This window comes from Dermacentor variabilis, chromosome 9, assembly GCF_050947875.1.
Source record: "Dermacentor variabilis isolate Ectoservices chromosome 9, ASM5094787v1, whole genome shotgun sequence".
NCBI classification, from domain to species: Eukaryota; Metazoa; Arthropoda; class Arachnida; order Ixodida; family Ixodidae; genus Dermacentor; species Dermacentor variabilis.
Genome location: NC_134576.1, coordinates 57706891 through 57722231, shown reverse-complemented (window position 1 = coordinate 57722231; position 15341 = coordinate 57706891). Strand labels below are relative to the sequence as shown.

At 44.4% G+C, this 15341-nt stretch overlaps 1 protein-coding gene across 1 annotated transcript in view; it reads left to right on the top strand.

Moving 5' to 3' along the window:
- LOC142558367 (calcium-activated chloride channel regulator 1-like) overlaps window positions 1–10857 on the top strand; it is a 182623-nt gene extending 171766 nt beyond the window's left edge. Inside the window, exons 10-12 of the mRNA XM_075670509.1 lie at window positions 3194–3370; window positions 7790–8047; window positions 9651–10857. Coding sequence (XP_075526624.1) covers window positions 3194–3370; window positions 7790–8047; window positions 9651–10297 — 1082 coding nt within the window. The 3' untranslated portion in view covers window positions 10298–10857. The remainder of the gene's footprint in view (window positions 1–3193; window positions 3371–7789; window positions 8048–9650) is intronic.
- The last annotated feature ends 4484 nt before the right edge of the window (window positions 10858–15341 follow it).

Sequence of the window (15341 nt, the reverse complement as noted above, 5' to 3'; positions counted from 1 at the left end):
TGGTTGGAATTTCCGCACATGACCGTGATTTCTCGAATATTAAGGTTAAATACTATGAACACCATTCGGCGCACCGGGAAAGAAACGCATTCCGGATTCCATCAGCTCCAGGCGATATTTTAGTGTCGAGATTAAGCGTAGGTGCTAACACTCCTTCCTCAGTAATTGTGGCATCACCAATCGGCAGAATGTGTTCATAGCTAGGGAACTGTGGGCTGATACCGTCGTCACGCGTAAACGCTGAGCAGAAATATCGGTTGAGCACATCTGCAGTCTCGGCACTGTCGGTTAAAAAGGTATCACCGACACAGAGTTTGGCTACAGCCTTCTTTCTTGGCAATAAGTGCTGACAGAACATTCCTGGGGATGAGACGAGAAAATTTTTAGTATTATTTTTTATAGTATTCTTTGCTTTTTTAATTAATCAGCTAATAATTTACGCACGCGACGAAGCCGATCGCTTGAGGGAACTGTCGGGCGCTGCTTGAGTTGTTTTCTTGCCTTTTTCAGTTTCCGCTCTATTCGTACTATTTCTTTTGTTACCCAAGGATTGCGCTTCCGCAGCATTTTTCGCTTCACAGATACAAAATCACGGATACACTTCAGAACCAGGAACTTGAAGTATCCCCATATATCATGAATAGAATGTTCCTTTGATTCACACATGGCATCAAAATCCGGAAAAGCGACATCTAGGGCGTCGGATACATCAATATCACTGGCACTGGAGAAATCTGGGAAAATTGTTAATTGTTTTTTAATCTATGGAGCAAAACTCAATTCCAACGTAAGGTATACAATTTTGTGAATAATAATAATATTCGGGGTTTTACGTGCCAAAACCACTTTCTGATTAGGAGGCACGCCGTAGTGGAGGACTCCGGAAATTTCGACCACCTGAGGTTCTTTAACATGCACCTAAATCTAAGCACACGGGTGTTTTCGCATTTCGCCCCCATCGAAATGCGACCGCCGTGGCCGGGATTCGATCCCGCGACCTTGTGCTCAGCAGCCCAACACCATAGCCACTGAGCAACCACGGCGGGTCAGTTTTTTTTGTGATTCGATATACCTTCGAAAATCTGAATTTATGGGCTGCGGCGGACTACGGCAGTATATGTAAGGAAAAGGTCCAGAATTGATAGTGTGTTGTTTTGAATACACGGAGGTTCTTTGACAAGCTGTGAAAGGTTGTGAAGCACTACTATATCTACGAAAGGTTCAGAAGCACTTAAGAGGCGCTCAGGGAAATCGTTATTCCAGTTTACAGAATAACAATAAAATCACCGGCAAGTAGCATACTGCAGCGCTTATTTTTGTAGGCGCACAAGAACTCGTTAACATTTTGAAAGAAGGTGATGTCGCAATTTGGAGGTCGATAGAACCCTCCTATGATTAGATTACACTCGTGATGAAAAATTTTCACGACAACACATTCAATTCCTGCAACATTAGGCATCCTAGAAACATTCAATGTTTTTTGGAAGAGAATTGCAACGCCGCCGCCACGGGAATCCCTCTCATGGCTGTAGATTCCGTAACCGCGAGGTGTTATTTCAGAGTCGGTGATATCAATATACAAGCTGGTTTCTGTAACTAGAACATGAGGTTTGTTGGCAGTTACAATACTCTCTAATTCGGCAATTTTTTTTGCTATGATCCGAGCATTTATGTTTAGACACCGAAACATTTTTTTTAATACAGAAACGGGGTCATTGCAGTCCTTTAGGGATTTCTCGAAGGAAGGTGACAGGTATGCGCTTCATCTGAGTGCTGTCTCATCGATACGTCTGATTGTCAGCCTACATCTTGTCGTACTGAAGCCTTACTTTGGCACCTGCTTTCCTATCGTCAGCTGTGCTGTCCCAGAGGTGCTTCCTTATCTGCCGCGTCTCTGCTGAAAAATCTTCCGAAATTTATATATTTTCGCTTTGAGCTTGTGGCAGTTACTCAGCACGGTTGTTTTTTTCTCGTTAGTCTATAAATTTTAGAATGATAGGGCGATGCTTCTTTGCCTGCTTACGGCCCATCCTGTGTAGTCTTTCAACAGAAGATACTCGAACACCTAAGTGCTTTAAAAATAATTCAATTAATGTGGTCAATAGCAAAAAATGTGTTTCGTTCACATCTTCTTTAAAGCCGAAGACTAATAGATCTTCTAAATCAATTAGTTTCTTTTCTAGATTCGGCATTGTTCTTTGCATGTTCTCAAATTGTGCTCCGAGTTCCGCATATTTGGCTGCTATAGTTTCCACGTTCTCAAGTTTTGACTCAATGGTGTTTAATCGCTTCTGCATACGCTTTTATCCATCAAGAATTTCCCTCAGAAACTGTTCAGTAGTGGGTCCAGGATTGGATTCAATATCCCCACTGAGCAGCAGCAACGCGAGCAAAATTGTTGAAAGAACATGCATACAGTACTAATCCTGAAAGGGCACGCCAGCTGCGCTAGACAGCGGTGAGACATTTTGACGGAGGAGTATGTGTTACTAACATGCGTTAACGAGATGAGCGGGTTGGTCATGGCTCTGACGGATGACCAGCTGGCGTGCCCACTGAAAGTATCCCGGGGCAGGAGGGTGTTTAAGTAGTCGGGTGGAACGGAAGTTGTGTGCGCTGGTTTCCGGTGAAGGCTTGCCCAAGAATCCAGCTGAGGCAGTGGTCCGTTTGCGCAGTCTCCACACAGTATGAAAGGGAGTGCAGGGGTGACGCTGCCGGTCGTATCTTGAAGGGCGCCGGCCATCGCTGTCGCAGCGGATAGAAGAATCTGCTTAAACAACATGAACGGGTTAATCATGGCTCTGACGAATGACCAGCTGGCGTACCCACTCAAAAAGGCTTTAAAATGCGCAGCTTTTCGCACTATCGCCGACACTCAATTAGAGTGCGGCAGCGGTAGGCATCAGTAAAGCATTTGGCAAGCATAAAATCTTCGATACAAAAACTAGCACAATCGTCACTTACGGGATCCCAAATTTTAACAGGTAAAGAGCATTCCTAATAATATTACAAAAAGAAAACAAATGCACAATTCAGAAATTTCCAAATCAGCCATATTACGTGATAACTGAAAAAAATTACTTTCACGTCACTTTGGCTCATCTCTAGAGCAATTAAACCACAAGAAACTGATTGATTCAAATGTGTCCGTAATTGATTGCGCTTTCAACAGCCCTTGGTACTAATATTGCAGATCCTGATTTCTTGGCCAACGATGGTTGGTACACCGGCTACTTCACCCAGTTCACGGGCAAAGGAAGGTACGCCGTCAGGGCTTATGTTTACGGGGACAACAAGACCAGCCATGCCTACCGTACGCCGGGATTCCCTCCTGGCATCTCCATTTCCAAGGCGGGGGTAGCGCTTCCTCGTGAGTTGATCAATCGTGCATTACCGTGCAATGCGCAGTCTCTCTGGCCGTGCCTTTATTTAGCCATAAATGATAAAATGACCACTGAGACATTAACATAAATGTACGTGATTTTATTTCAGAAGAGTCTTTGTGCAGTACGGAGCCTAAGGCAAGCAAATGTGTTGCTGTTCAAGTGCGATAACAAGAATTGTTCAAAATCGAAATTCATGTGAGCAGGAGAACGGCACATAATGCCTGGAACTTGCCGTGTTCATCTTTTATTGCGACACCATATATATAGGCATCTCTCTGGTGTTGCGTGTTCGTGAGCTTCCGAATAAAGTGGAAGTGCGATGAAATCGTTGTCGCGTGCCGTATGGTGTGTTCGAGCGAATAGAGTGCGAGGGAAGCCGGCGAATGCGGCTCAATCTTGCTGGAGCGAGAGACGAGGGCGGGACGGAAGCGCGCCCTTATCTGTCGCGCGCGAAGCTCGCGAGTGAGGCGAGGGTGGGATGGTTCTTCGCCGGCGGCTGCTGCTTACAGCGCTGGTCTGCGGGTGCCGTATCTGCGCTCTACATGACCTTCCCAAGCCTATTTTTTTTCTATTCATATCGATTAGAATATGCGCAATCCCCGTTTGTTCTCTGATCCACACCGATCACATTCTGTCCCTTAGCACTGCGCCAAACATTTTTTTCTTTCTATTGCTCTTTGTGCGGTATTTAACTTGTTCTCGAGCTTCTTTTTTAACGTATAAGTTTCCTTCCCGTGTATTAGCGTCGGTAGAATGCATTGATTATATTCTTTTCTTTTCGACGACATTGGTAACCTCCAAGTCAGGATTTGACAATGCCTGCGGAATGCACACCAACCAATTTCTATCCTCCTGTATATGTGCTCCACATGATCAGGGTCTCCTGTGTGTAATTTACATAGTTAACTACTCCTGTACTCCTGTACACACTCTAGAGGCCGACTGGCGATCCTGAATCCTTCACTTACCAGGCTGTTGAAAGTTATCATTGTGTTCTGCATTTAATCTTTAACCGCACTCTTATACTCTCTCTCTCTTAATGTACTCTCATTTTTTTTCTAATTCGTCCCCATTGTTGCTGAACAGGACAATGCCATCTGCAAACTGAAGGTTGATGAATACTCGCCTTTGATCTTCTCTCCCGAGTCTTCCCAGCATAATGGTTGAATACTTTTTTTAAGCAAGCAGCGATTAGCACTGAAGAGATTGTATGTCATTTCCTGGCCCCTTTCTTGACATGTAACATTCTAGTTTGCTTGAGCGGAACCATTTTAGCTGTAGAATCTTTTTTTTAAATATTTGCCGAGGTCTGCACGTATGCCTCCTGTATTCTTCAATTACGCAAAACCTCCGTGACTGGAGTGATTAAATAAAATGATTTCTCATAATCAGTGAAAGTCATATCGAGTTATCTTATTTTGCGCAAAAAAAAAATCAGTAGTTGTTAGGAAGTACATTTAGGAATATGCTTTAAAATGACAAAACAAAATCGCAGTATTACTTCATAGATTGATGTCTCCAGGAAAACATTACTTTCGGCTCATCCTTGTTTCTGTTATAGCGCCTGTCCATCGTACATGTTCGCCTTTTCGGCCTTGTGTTTTTAGCACTGTTTTTCTTCAAGCATGTCAATGAACGATTCGATGTCTAGCGTAGTGGCGCATGCATAGCAACGTGTGTTGCACGTCGATTGCACTGCACCGTTTACGTCTACCATTGAGCGCGACCTGTAAATTGATTTAATGAGTAAATAATGAGTGCAAGTTCTTTATGCATATCAATAAGTTGACAATGTTTGGATTTTTTAGGTTCTTTTATGGTAATGATGTCTTTCAACTGAACACTTTTCTAATGGGTGGAGAGCGTCGTGACTTTCACACATGAAAGAGCGTAGGTTAGGGCGCGTTGGTATTCCATAACTGACATTTTTTAGCGCACAAAAAGGGACGAGAGACAGTGGCAAGACCCGGGCACAGCGCTAACTTCCAACAATTTGCTTTATTCCACGAAACGGTACACATATATATAGGCAACAGACACCACCGTACGCATGCGCATATGTACTGATTTCTAATCGAATAAGACAACGAGATATGTGTAATGGAAAGTTAAGATGATATCGAAGATAAAAAAACGACCATACGTATAAAAAAATGTAATTTCAAGAATAAAATGTCATCTCCATCAGGCCACCCTCTGTGTCACGTTGAAAAAATCATATTCTTTTTTGAAAGATCGATTGAAGGCGCGCTAACACAAGCGCTCCCCAAACTAGCGATCTTCGCCGCTTCAATAATCTCACGTGTTGTTTGCGTTGGGCTTCTTCCTATGACCGTGCACTGTCTATAAACGCTACTGCACCCATGCTTTCTGCAGTGAAAAGCCAGATGCCCCGCTCCTCCAGTTCGCACATTATTTCCGTGTTCACGGAACCTATCATTTACGTGCCTTCCCGTTTGGCCGATGTATTTTTTGCTGCACGACAGGGGCAGTTCATACACGATGTTGTTGTCACAAATAACGTAGCATTCCTTGTGATTTGTCCGGAAACTGGGCTTCTCAGAACCACAGTAGCTGGCCTTGCCCAAGTTGGACAGCTTCATTGGCACTGATAAGATGACGCTTACATTTGCGTTATTGCCAAGCTTCTTCAATCTGTGCGAGATTTCGTGGTTGTTCGGTATGATTGCGCGTTTCTGCTTCACTCGCGCATTTTCCGGTGAAGTAGACTGCTCATCCTGTCGCCCGCGTTTTGAGGTCTTAAGAAGACCTTCGGCCACAGCTGTGATGATATGCTGCTGAAAACTGGCCTGTTTCAGGCGATCCACTTGCGCCAGAAAACTGGACAGACACTTGTGAGGCATGAGTGGCGAAGCGCATCCATTAAGGTTGACTTTGCGATGACTCTTAACTAACTTAGAGTGGCCCGATGGAAATGGCAGTAGCGGCCTGTTCGCCCTTGGTTCATGTGCCCAGCACACCTGGTGTCCATCAAAAAACATTCTTATATCGAGGACTCGCAAAATACCATCCTGTGGCGTTTCATGCGTAACAGTGCGTGACATCGTGACTTGCGCGACATCCCCGCTAGGACTTGGATCGAGAAGCACAAGGTAGTCGTCAACGTACCTATACACCGTTTTTACATTTGAGTTTTCTAATTTAGCATCCAGTATCCTGTTTACACGAGCAAGATAAACGTCACTTATGATTGGCGCAATACAGGAGCCAACGCGATTTCCTTGTTTTTGAAGATAAACACTCGCATCCCACTTGGAGAACGTCTATCGCAGATACATGGACAATAGTTCAAGAAAACCCTGTGTAGATATGCAGATGGTGCTTACAAACTTCAGTTCATCGTAAACATCAATAGCCTCTTGAACACATAGTAATAACTCATCATGTGGTAGTGAATAATATAGATATTTTACACCTATAGAGAAAGCTTTCAAATTACTGCCTACATGCGTCTTCAGGTAACCTATTACTTCTTCTGAGTTCTTGGTCAGAAAAGGATCATTCCCTGCTAGCAATTTCAACTTGCGTTGAAGAGAGAAACCTACGGACTTTCGCCAAGTTGCAGCTTCCGACACTATAATACGCTGCGACCATTCTGGTTTATGGGTGTTGATGGAAAAAAAGAAACATTTCAAGGCTCCCAGATTTTTTACTTTCGATTTCGCGGACCAGTTTACTCAGGTTTAATTTCTGACAAAGCTTCTTAGCTTCTGATTTCACTTTTGCATGTGAGACATCATAGCACGAAAGATGTCTGCTACCTATATATATATGTGTACCGCTTCGTGGAATAAAACAAATTGTTGGAAGTTAGCGCTTTGTCCGCGTCTTGCCACTGCCTCTCGTCCCTTTTCATGCGCTAAAAAACCTCAGTTTTACAAATGAGTTTGCTGACGACGACCACCGGCAATTCATAAACCTTGACCCCTTAGTGGAAGGTATAGGCTATCATGTATGACAGACACAGAACAACTGCTTCAATCTCAATAGAACCCTAAAAACACTGGCACGGATACGGGAAATTGATGCTTTATTTAGCGATGCAATAGATAGGAACTGTGAGTATTAAAATACATTATTAGTGTTCTCAAATAATGTATGGCCGAAGCTTGTCGTATTACACAAAAAAACTGCGTAAATTACCACTCTATTTCAAGCAGGTATTACTTAAATAGCCAACGTATACCTGGAACACATCTCAGTCTGATATTACTGCAGTTGTCTGTCGGTGATGCAAGAACATTCAATGCCACGTGCAGGGTCGGCGTCAAATGAAATCTTAAATGTTATTTCCTTGGAAATCCTCCTCTTCCCCCTATCCTCGCTAGATTGCTGTGCTTAAAATGGTCATGGTAGTAATGTTACCACTATGTGTTGTGCAGCGAATGGACCAACCCTACATGCGCCAGGCAACTACACATTCGTGGATACCCTCCTAGGAAAAAAGACGCCGACGGTCCCATTCGAAAGAGTCGCCTACTGCGGCTACCTTAAGGTCAGCAGGGACATGCGGCAGACTGATGTTCCTCCAGGTATAATCGGAGACCTAGATTTGTTCGACGGTTACGTCAAGAGCGACAGAACAGCCGTCATCATACTTACTTGGACTTGGCCTGGCGCACACATGACATACGGAAAGGGTGCGTATTGTCTATGAGCCGCCATCCAGTACTGAGGAATAAATTACCTCAGAAAACTCAACAAGAGCATTATGACTGCGTATATCAGTGAAGAGAGATCTATTTCTTTTTATTGTATTTAGTGTTTGGAGCACCGCATTCTTACGTATAATACACTGTGGATGCAAGGTAACATTTTGCTGTCCAGAATGCGCAAATATTTCAGTCGCTAGTCAGTCAAGTGTCGCATTGCGTTTTTAAGAAGTGTTCCTAATCATCGCTACTAGCGTAAGCAATAAAGATGTTAAACTCTATCAAACACCTTGAAACAATAAATTCACATAGGGGCTCAGCAAACCGCCTTTAAAAAAAAAAGAAAACGTACGTAAACCCGTCCATGGGAGCAGTTGGTGCTTTTTTTCTTTATTTTCTTCGATGCACTGATTAGACTCCCGCCGTAGCCGACAAAACTTTGTCACAGATAGAAATTCGCGGCTTCCCTTTACGTACCTGGTGCACTAGTAACTAGAGTGAATTAACAAAGATTTATTTGTATGAACCGTATTTTTCTCTTATTTCATATTTCATGGGTTGGCAATACATGAAAAGTAGCAATGATAACTTGCAGCAGCTGGTTTGTGAATTCGTGACATATGGAAGAAAAAAAAATGCCAGAACAATGAAACACGAATGCTCACCGCTAAGTGGTAAACAAGAAGAAAGGTGTTAACCGAGGGGCCCGATTTTCATGTCATATCATCAGAAGCCAACAGTTAGTCACACCAAGGACAATATAGGGGAAATTACTTGTGCTTAATAAATGAAATAAAGAAACGAGAGTTTATTAGAAATGAAAGTGGATGAAAAAAGAACTTGGCCTAAGTGGGAACCGAACCCACAACTTTCGCATTTCGCGTGCGATCGTCTACCAATTGCGCTATCACGGCGCCGTTTCCCCATCCACTTTCTTGGGTATTTGTGTCCTAGTAGAACCCTGGGACGGTTAGCCAGCGCCATAACTCGGAGACTTTGGCAGTGGTCAAGGAACGCTCTTTTTTTCCGCAGGCGTCACGAGAAAGTGATCTTTTTGGGTCAAGGCAACTGGTCAATAAACCCTTACATGCTACCCGAAGGCATCAATGTTGCCGTATTCAAGACTCTCGTTACGTTATGTTGCCGCATTCGAGACGTAACATTAGTTATGAAGTGAAAAGAAAAAGAATGATTAAAAACCAAAGGGCATGATAGAACAGCTACAGTGTTCGATAATCAGGCTTCTGAAGACGGCATGCCGTAGGCCCTAAAATCATACCTCGCACAGTGTGTTCTCTTTCTTATTTTTTTAGCACCTTTGATGACTATAGATGAGACAGCCTAAATATATGTATTAGAAGAAAAAAAACCTGATCACGTCCAATTTATTTTCGACGTTTCTGCCGGGGACCAAGTTGATCAATGTTATTTTACAGACGTAACGGCCCAGTTATTATACACTTCTGGTAGCGTCTTTGTGAAACATTGTCGAACTAGACTGCAACAAGAAAGCTGTAAATAGCATTCAAACAAAACAGGGGCAGGGGGGATTGCCAGCACAGTGCAGAGGTTCCATCTCTTTCATTTACAGCGGCGGCAGTGGAGATCCGAGGCAGCACGAATGGAACCAACCTTCAAAGGGACTTCGACAGCCAGGTGCTTCTGTCCAATGTCGTTGAAGGCAACCTTGACCCCCTCCCCGCCGGTTCGAAGCACAACGTATCGATCGCACTTCCTCACGAGTGGGAAACGTCGACACCAGGTGACAGGGACTTCACGCTGGAGGGGTACCTAGCGGCGCGTGTTATCAACGCCGATGGACTCAAGGGGAAGCTGACCAGGAGCCGTCGATTGTCGTTCCTAGTCGTAAACTTCACCGCCGAATCACTCACGACAGGAGCGTCCATCACCACGCGGGCAGTGCGGCAGACTAAGCCTGGGCCAGCAAAAACCACGAGAGTGCCGGAAAAGCCTTACACCAAGACAATCCAAGCAACGACCTCAACACCCCCGACCAAAGGGGAACCAGCTCGTGGTCCATTGGAAACAACCACACCAGAGGCGGGGCATGGGAGAAAGAATGACCATACATCCGTCATAATTTGGATTCTGCTGGCGCTAGTTGCCGGAGTCGTCGTGTCAGCCATCACAATTATACTGCTGCTCAGGGCGCAGTGCAGCCCCATTGCCGAAAGTCAGGCTACCGCCACGAGCACGGCAACAATGACAACTATGTGAAGCCACGTGGTATAAAGCGTTCCGGGATCCAGCAATGCGTGGCATTATTTGAACTTCTGGCTAGCCGGTGCATGTTTATTTCTTTTAAAATTCACCCAACAACTCCTTTATTTGCATGAGCCATTTGATTATTTCCTTTCACAAAAGGTTTTAAATCTATAGCAAATCTGAAGCAAATATACAGTGGTATTTCTTGTGCTGCTCTTCTCTACAAACCATCAAAAAAAATAACTATATTAAATTATACAGTACCAAGAAGGTGATGTCCATTGCCGCTTCCACCACAATGGCTTCGCTCAAGATGGTCACGTGATCGACTCCAACGCATCATTCCAACCGTACATTTTGCAGAAACATATTTAGCTCCTTGAGTGATGAATTATGATACTTGGCAGGAACAACTTTAAAACTTGTAGGTAATTATATTTGAGGTGTCCTGAGTGTGAAGAAAACCATTCTCCTCTCTCGGACCATTGTTATGCACATTCGGTCGTGTTCTCAATGGAGATATCATGGCTCAACCTTCCTTTTTTTGCAAGTACGCTGTGGCAGTTTGAATAAAGTGGGAAATTATTTATTCACGATTGTGTAAGTAGGGCATTAACGGGTTCGCTGGTTGTAGTACTTGAAGAGCCCTCAGCGGCGATGCAGATGAAAACCCGCAGTGACCCTGGTTTCCGCCACACAGTTCTCGTCCTTGTAGAGCTACGGAAATAGTGAAAGGACATGTTGATGCTAGTGGTCCTTCGCATTATACCTCATAAACTCGCATTAGGTTTAGAGTGACACGCGTACTATCAGCGTCAAATGAAATGTGATCAGCGAAGCGCGCGCCCAATGCATACGTGGAAGGTATAGTGCGCGCCGTCTAGTCATCACCATTATTTACAGTCGCATACATCCGGTTTAGTCGCACTCCGCAAGTTTGCCGACCGAAAGAATGAATTTGGCGCAGAAGCCGCAAACCGCATGGGCGAATTAATCTCTACGACGGTGCAAACCGCACCACGCTCACTGCTGTTCGCGTTTCATTTTGGCACTTATGGTTTCGATGGCACTTATGGTTTCGGCGCACTGTGCGACAATACTCGCCATGAACAGCAATATTTTCTTTTGTTTCATTTTCTCCTTCCAAACATAAGAACCGAAAGAGAGGCAACGCTAAGGAAAAGAAACCAACAAGGTACACAAAAGAAACAATGCTAAATTTAAGCGCAAACAACATTCTCAAATATAAAAAACAAAACCCTGTTCGTTCTGCTTTTGCGGGTCAGCTTCTCCCGAACGATATTCTATTGATCTGGCCTCGAACCACCAGTCAGTGGTATCCGGACAACCACTCGAGGAGGCGACATAATTGCCAGGCCAATGTCGTTCACTTGATCATCCGGAGTCTTCATCGTCTACCATCTTCACGATTAAAAAGTGCGAACCGCGATCTTTGTGCCAAGTTGAAAAATTGCCGCAACTAAAAGCTTGTCCTCCCTGCGTGGAGGGAGCCTAACAGACTCTGCAGGCATGTTTACTAAAGTTGTTCTCTCTCTCTCTCTCTAACTAGAAATTAAACGGAACAGTAAAAAATCCTAATTTACTTCTTTTATAGTGAACTATAAAGACGCAGCAAGTCCAAAGAGTGTCGGTAGATTTAACTCTTCGAGCGGTGCATATGGTTCGCCAGTGTGGTAAAGAAAGTGCCACAGTGTCTCCTTGTGCAGACGTGGTTCAACACAGGGCCAACACCACTTAGTAACAAAGTCCCTTGTATTGAGTAACTCTTTATCATATAATGTAACTGTTCTGAATGACTACGGTTGCTGTAAACGAGTAGCTTGAGCAGCGACAAACCATACCTTCAGTAAAAGGTCGACTCGTTCGTATTGAACAATCTTTTTTTTTCTTTTCATTTGTGTGTCACCGCTTCATATCAGATGGTGTTCTGCACCTGTGGGCAGAATGAATCCTTCGGTGTTGGATGAAGAAAGGCAACGAAGAAGGTCGCGTCTTCCTATGGAGACACCGCGACTGAAAGGGTTAGAGGAGGCAGTCTCCGATGTGATGCCAGTTCGACGTCTTTACAGTAATGAGAGTCTAGTGGAGCGTAAGGAAGGCAGTGGGTGGGAAAAAACAGAGCCGGACTCCGGGGCACATGCCGTTTTGTATGTGCTGCACCAGCCTTCATTCTTACGTCAGTGAGTGCACGAGTGACCATGTGGCTGCCGATACAGTGGAAAGCGTAATGACGTGCCTCTATAAAATTCTTCTAACAGAATAATATGTACGGTATTGCGACAAAGAACTCCACATAAGGATTTACAGTGCTTTTCTTTTCCTTCCTTCCAACACTTCGTGTCAAATATTCCCCGTAGGTAACTCAAAATACGTCACTACTTACTAAGTATGCACGTAGGGGCACATCATAATCATAATCATCCTGGTTACGCCCCCTGCCGGGCAAAATCCTCTCTCCTACTTCTCCAACAACCCCGGTCATGTACTAATTGTGGCCATGTCGTCGGTGCAAGCTTCTTAATCTCATCCGCCCACCGAATTTTCTGTCACCCCCTGTTACGCTTCCCTTCCCTTGGAATCCAGTCCGTAACCCCTAATGACCATCGGTTATCTTCCCTCCTGATTACATGTCCTGCCCATGCCCATTTCTTTTTCTTGATTTCAACTAAGATGCCATTAACTCGCGTTTATTCCCTCACCCAATCTGCTCTTATCCCTTAACTTTACACCCATCATTCTTCTTTCCATAGCGCGTTGCGTCGTCCTCAATTTAGGTAGAACCCTTTTCGTAAGCCTCCACGTTTCTGCCCCGTAGGTGAGTACTGGTAAGACACAGCTATTATACACTTTTCTGTTGAGGGATAATGGCAACCTGCTGTTAATGATCTGAGAATGCCTGCCAAACATGCCCCAGCCCATTCGTATTCTTTTGATTATTTCCGCCTCATGATCCGGATCGGCCGTCACTACCTGCCCTAAGTAGATATATTCCCTTAACACTTCCAGTGCCTCGCTACCTGTTGTAAATTGCTGTTCTCTTCCGACACTGTTAAACATTACTTTAGTTACTTTAGGCGCACATCCTTTGCAACAAAAAAACAAAAAAATGATAGGGTTTTACGTGACAAAACTACTTTCTGATTATGAGACACGCCGTAGTGGAGGACTCCGCAAATTTCGACCACCTGGGGTTCTTTAACGTGCACCTAATTGTTAGTACACCAGTGTTCTCGCCCCCATAGAAATGGGGCCGCTGTGGCCTGGATTCGATCCCGCGACCTCGTGCTCAACAGTCCAACACCATAGCCACTGAGGAACGATGACAGGAAGAAAAATCCAAACCAATCATTTCAATAAATGGAATAAGGGAAACGCCTAGTGTGAAAGTGTACCGCCAATGTGTATATCTGAAAGTTGAAGGAAATTATCATAAAAGTCTAGTTCTCGTGCTTCAACATATTAAAATGGCTTCGTTAACCGAAAGGGTTGACCTCCGTGAATCGAAAGAATTTGTAGTATTCACCATATTGCGCACGCAAGACTGCGAAACGCGTCTCGCGGGGCAGCCCGCCTGCGATGTACCAGAGGAGTTAAAAATGAAGCTGCGCTATAGAATATAGTGCCTAGAATGTACTGGCTAGTGTGCCGTGCACATGCTCTTTTCAATGGTGGAGCGTCGCGCCGCCTGCTGTGAATGCCTACGGTAGCCGTCAGAGGTCGCTGCCATACGGGTGGGTGCAGACTGCGCGTGTCGTCGGCTTCGCACATCAGATTTGCAGCGGTTGCGTCAGTTTATATGTTTGAATTTTCTCTCTCATTTGAGCATTGGGTGTTTGTTCTTGGTGTTGTCAAAGAGTGAGTGCGTCCTGCTGTGTTCATGTGCTTGTCATTACGAGGACTACGCGGCGGCGGAGAAAAAAATTCCGAAGCTAGAGTTCAAGGAGAGGACCTGCTTTGTGCCGTAGTGTAGGAGCGGTTACCGCTCGAACAAAGGGCGTGTATACTTGTTCACTCCACCATCTGATACGAAGCGGTAGCACAATGGGCAAGAATGACCAGGAGAACGGACCGAAGGCTGGCACCAACTTCTGTGGTTTGTGAAAGACATTTAGAAAATGGTTTAGTCCAGCGGGCGTTCTCTATCACCGTGAGCGACGTTGGCCACGAGATTCCCCGCGATAAAACACGCCTGAAACCCTACGCCATACCAAAGATATTTCCTGAGTATCCTAAGGTGAGTACCTTGTGGTGAGTACCTTGTACAAGGTGATGTACCTTGTGAGTGCGAGGAAAAATAAAAAGAACAATAAAGAAGCAGCCGTAGTGCTTTGGACTACTATACTGTAGGTTATGTTGCACGAAAGATTACTGCCAAACATTCTCGACCAAAGTGTGCAGGCTTAATTCCTTTGCGTAAGTAAAGCGGAAGGTAGGGCCGACGCTGCTTCATATTGCACTACCCGTTATGACAAAGGATCGAGGGCTTGTCTATCTTAGTCAGACCATGTGAACCGCTGTGAAGGCCATTGAAGATGTTTTTACTGTGTTCTTTAGCAAAAACAAGTGAGATGTAGCGAGTCTAGCTATTTTTCAGGTCAGCTCCAGATATTGGCCTCTCCACGACTAGGGTTTACAGAGCATGAAAAGATAGCTTTGACAGCAGTTGTAAAGTTCTATGTTTTCCTGAGGTTTCGGTTTTCGTAAAATGCATCAACAAAGAGAGGGAAGCGCAAATGCAACGGCAGAAGCTCCTTAAACTGCGTCACTGCCGCTAGATTTATCTTCTTCAAGTATGTGTAAATTATCTGATATCTAGTGCTGTCTTGTGACTGCGTTTGACTGTTGTTACGCTTGAATAAAATTTTCGGTACGCTGAAATAAAAATACGTTCAATATTTTCGTTCACGTATATAATAAATAAAGAGAAATCTGCACGTATTTACCTAGTATAAAAATATGTATAGTACACAGACAACCACAGTTCATTTTACAGGCTAATTTATTTACTCACTATGATACCCTCGGGGCCCAATGG